Source organism: Mytilus edulis, chromosome 1, assembly GCF_963676685.1.
Source record: "Mytilus edulis chromosome 1, xbMytEdul2.2, whole genome shotgun sequence".
In the NCBI taxonomy this organism is placed as follows: Eukaryota; Metazoa; Mollusca; class Bivalvia; order Mytilida; family Mytilidae; genus Mytilus; species Mytilus edulis.
In genome coordinates, this window is record NC_092344.1 from 45,900,055 (window position 1) to 45,904,501 (window position 4,447).

General features: G+C 30.8%; 1 protein-coding gene across 1 annotated transcript; it reads right to left on the bottom strand.

Moving 5' to 3' along the window:
* Positions 1-3,474: 3,474 nt before the first annotated feature.
* LOC139518986 (extracellular tyrosine-protein kinase PKDCC-like) lies at positions 3,475-4,311 on the bottom strand. The gene has a single exon (XM_071310734.1). The coding sequence runs from the start codon at positions 4,309-4,311 to the stop codon at positions 3,475-3,477; it is 837 nt and encodes a 278-aa protein (XP_071166835.1).
* Between the last annotated feature and the right edge of the window lie 136 nt (positions 4,312-4,447).

Here is a 4,447-nt window from a genome sequence, read left to right on the forward strand (position 1 = left end):
AAGGAAATAGAAACCGAATAAGGAAATGAAAATCGAATAAGGAAAAAGAAACCAAATAAGGAATGATAATCGAAAATGGAAAAAGAAAACGAATAAGGAAACGAAAAAAAATTTTGAAGAAAAACTTTTCGAGGAAAAATATTTTGAGGAAAATAAAAATTTGAGGAAAAAAAATTGAGGAAAAAAACAATTTGAGGGAAAAAAATTTTGAGGAAAAAAATTTTGAGGAAAAAAAAATTTTGAGGAAAAAAATTTTGAAGGAAAAAAAAAATTCAGTTTGGACTTGTAAAATTTTTCAAAATTTGAATATCGTAAAAGGAAATGGAAACCGAATAAGGAAATGAAAATCGAAAAAGGAAATAGAAACCGAATAAGGAACTAGAAACCGAAAAAGGAAATGAATATTGAAAAAGGAAAAAGAAACCGAATAAGGAAAAAGGAACCGAATAAGGAAAAAGAAACCGAAAAAGGAAATGGAAATTGAATAAGGAAATGAAAATCCAATAAGAAAATAGAAACCGAATAAGGAACTAGAAACCGAAAAAGGAAATAAATATTGAAAAAGAAAAAGAAACCGAATTAGGAAATGAAAATCGAATAAGGAAATGGAAATCGAATAAGGAAACGAAAATCCAATTAGGAAATAGAAACCGAATAAGGAAATAGAAACCGAAAAAGGAAATGAATATTGAAAAAGGAAAAAGAAACCGAATAAGGAAATGAAAATCGAATAAGGAAATGGAAACCGAATAAGGAAATGAAAATCGAAAAAGGAAATAGAAACCGAATAAGGAACTAGAAACCGAAAAAGGAAATGAATATCGAAAAAGGAAGAAGAAACCGAATAAGGAAGTAGAAACCGAAAAAGGAAATGAATATTGAAAAAGGAAGAAGAAACCGAATAAGGAAAAGAAAATCGAATAAGGAAATGAAAATCGAATAAGGGAATGGAAATCAAATAAGGATGATAATCGAAAAAGGTAAAAGAAAACGAATAAGGAAATGACAAAAAAATTTGAAGAAAAACTTTTTGAGGAAAAATATTTTGAGGAAAAAAAAAATTTGAGGAAAAAAAAAATTTGAGGAAAAAAAAATTGAGGAAAAAAAATTTTGAGGAAAAAAAATTTTGAGGAAAAAAAAATTTGAGGAAAAAAAAATTTTGAGGAAAAAAAATTTTGAAGGAAAAAAAAAAATCAGTTTGGACTTGTAATATTTTTCAAAATTTGAATATCGAAAAAGGAAAAAGGAAAAAGGAACCAACTTGTGTCTGGTTAGAATACATAGCAAACTTTGCCGTGAGTCAAGCAATATTTTTCTTTGTGTTCACCTCGTCAGTGATAATACATATATTAACAACACTTTGTACCAATATTCTTTTCGGAGACAAAAACAGTCAAATATATTAAACGAAACTATCCGACACAGTGAGGGTCTAGATTAGTGGCAACGAGAGGGGAGGGGGTGTGCATTTCTTTGTTCTGTAATTCTTTTAGCCATTCTTATCTTTTCAGCATTATAAAATATGCTTATACTTTAAATTATTTGCCCCTTTAGAATTTGCACTACACAAATGAAATCATTTATCAATTTTGTTAAATTTCTGATTGAAACGAAACACAGAAAAATATAAATATTGTAACTTAGCTTATTTGTAATAATTTGGATATATGGGATAACAATAAAAATTATTTAAGCAGTAGATTAGATGAAATTAGTTATATTTGATCTTATATAGTTTGTAATATATGAGGAAATAGTAATGAGAAGCTAGCGCTGAGCATAAAGTTTTATAACATATACAGCATTATTAGTTATCCGACATAAAGAGTTATCTGGAATCTGACAAAGTAAAAAATTTATCACCAGAACAGGTTAGATTTATTATTGATAGCCCAATATAGAAAAAAATGCTTATCAATATAATCGTTTTGAAGGATTTAAAAAAAAATTTAACTTTAATTCGTAGTGAGAGAAAAATAGGTTTTCCCCAACCCCCAAAAAAATCAAAAACAATGTCATCCGTCTCCGAGCATTCGTCTTCCATATCTATATATAAAATATATTGGTTTTTTTTTTTTTTTTTTTTTTTAATTGGAATGTATTATGGATCTCTCAAATATGAAACTGAGGACGTAGGAATCATTCCGACGAAAGAGACGTGTGTATTCTGCGACTCCCTTAAAATTATCCATAAATTTTGAAATTATAAAGAAACTAAGGTTTCAACTCCATTAGACAAAGTTGATCTTCGTCTGCATGATTTGGCTATTTATTCGGTTCTATTTGGTCTGATAGCTCTTCAACTGTTTCTGTTTTTTGTGCATGCTTCGTTCCAAAAATCGAGAATTTTGTCGGAACTCTTTCACGAAATTTCATTGTTGTAATTATTATTGACACAATGTAGGAGAAGGATGTAAGGTTAACTAAGTCTGCAATAGTGGACGAAAATACCGATGCTTATTAATGAACATAATTTGCATGGCTAAATCATTGAACCAGTTTTGATAAGGACCAGTTCAACATTTCATTCCACATGATATACGTATATCAATATTTAATTTGGTATGCAGAAAACGCAGAGTTTAGTTATTTTGTCAACTTTACTTTATATTCTCTCTCTTTTTTCTCTTTGTTTTGGGGGGAGGAGGGAGGGGCATTATTCTCTATATCTGTAAACCTCATTCACAACCTCATATATCTTGGGTTATTCCAAATAAATATCTGGTATTCAAGCGCCTATTAATGGGATAGGATGCTTAATACTATAAGAGTATCCACAAGTAGAGTTTTGGTGGTCTCTTTTAAAAGTCGGTGCATGAGAATATTATGCTACAACCAACCAACAAAAAGGGTTGCCTACTAAGTATATAAAAACCAGACATGCCAATTGCTGTAAAAATCAAAGAAAACAGTACTTTGGAAAATACAAAAGTTACAGAATAAGGATCAAAAATAATTTCTGCCCTTGTCCGATTTTATCTATGAATTTCCGTTTTAAAGCAACCAAATAATGATTGTAGCCACGTTTAATTCCGATGTGACAAGTAGTTTCAGATGTGAAGAACTTTTAAAAAGTGAACGGACGACAGATGACGGACACCAATTGAACAGAATTGCTCATGTGACCCTTTGGGTCAGGTGAGTTAAACAAAAAAGTAAATATATTTTTTGACATTGACCTTACATACTTTGTTTTTAATGTTCATGTTTGACCTTTGACAATGGTGCTTCTTATGCATTAGCTTGTGAAAAAAATCGGTTTCTATTTTCCCACGAATATTGAACTATTCAGCGTTGCCAATTAATGTGATTATTTTTTATATATGTATAATATGAATATACAATAAATTCACGAACCTTATACTAGTATTTGTGCTTTCGTAAACCAGTTATCGTTGTTGGAGGTTATAAAAGTAACAAGAAGGAAACACATATGCTATAGTTTTATTACGGCATTCAGCAGAGTCTCTTCTCCTACGTCTTTAAATTTGTATAAGCCAGTGTTATGTTCCTAATTTCTTTTTCTAAATCATCAACACCAATATCAGTCTTATTCAATTGTGTCAATAACCTGTATAACGAATATTTCAATGCATCTGGGAAAAATTTCGGTTTTAACAAAACCTGGAAGAAGATATTCATTTTTTGTAGATTATATTTTACATTTGTACCTCTACAAACCCCTAAATCACACTTGACTGTTTGACACTTGGTATACCGCATTTCAATTTCAGTTAGTTCTTGACAACTAATGTTGAAAGGACACGGCTTGAAATTTGTATGTGAGTTAGACAATGTCAAAGAGCATGTTGGTTCAACATTGTTCATATGATCCAAATCTATCAGTTTTATTTTACCATTCAACATTTTAAAATGTACGGGCTTGATGTCGAAATCTGCCAAAGATCCCAAAGGTGAATAATGCAGGTAGGACAACAAACTAGCAAGGTCAGCAGCATGATTCAGCCTCTCTGCAATTGTACGATTCAATGCATTTAGGTCTAGACCCATACCACCATATTCGTAAACAACAGAGACATCTCCAAAATAGGGTGTGTGTTCGTAACCGGCTTCGCCTTTAGTATGTCGAAAGCAGTATCCTAACACTTTAACTAGCGAGGGATGGTCCAATTGATCACTCATCAGTAGATTTTTCAAAAACTTGACCAATCTAACGTGTTGATCTGTTGATCTTAGTATAGGTCTCAACCTTTGAATGACCACCTTTTGACCTTCAAATGTACCAATGTCGACATATTTTGACCGACCTCCTTCACCTCCGTTATACTTTAATATCTGTATTTCATTCATATTTGAACAGTTAAATCTGTATCTTTTGTTTATATTCCATGGCCGATTATAACTATGACTTTGATTTTTAAGCATTACGAAAGTTCTTTTTATCCTATTTGGAATTGCTATGAACCTTCTGTGAATATTGAAATCA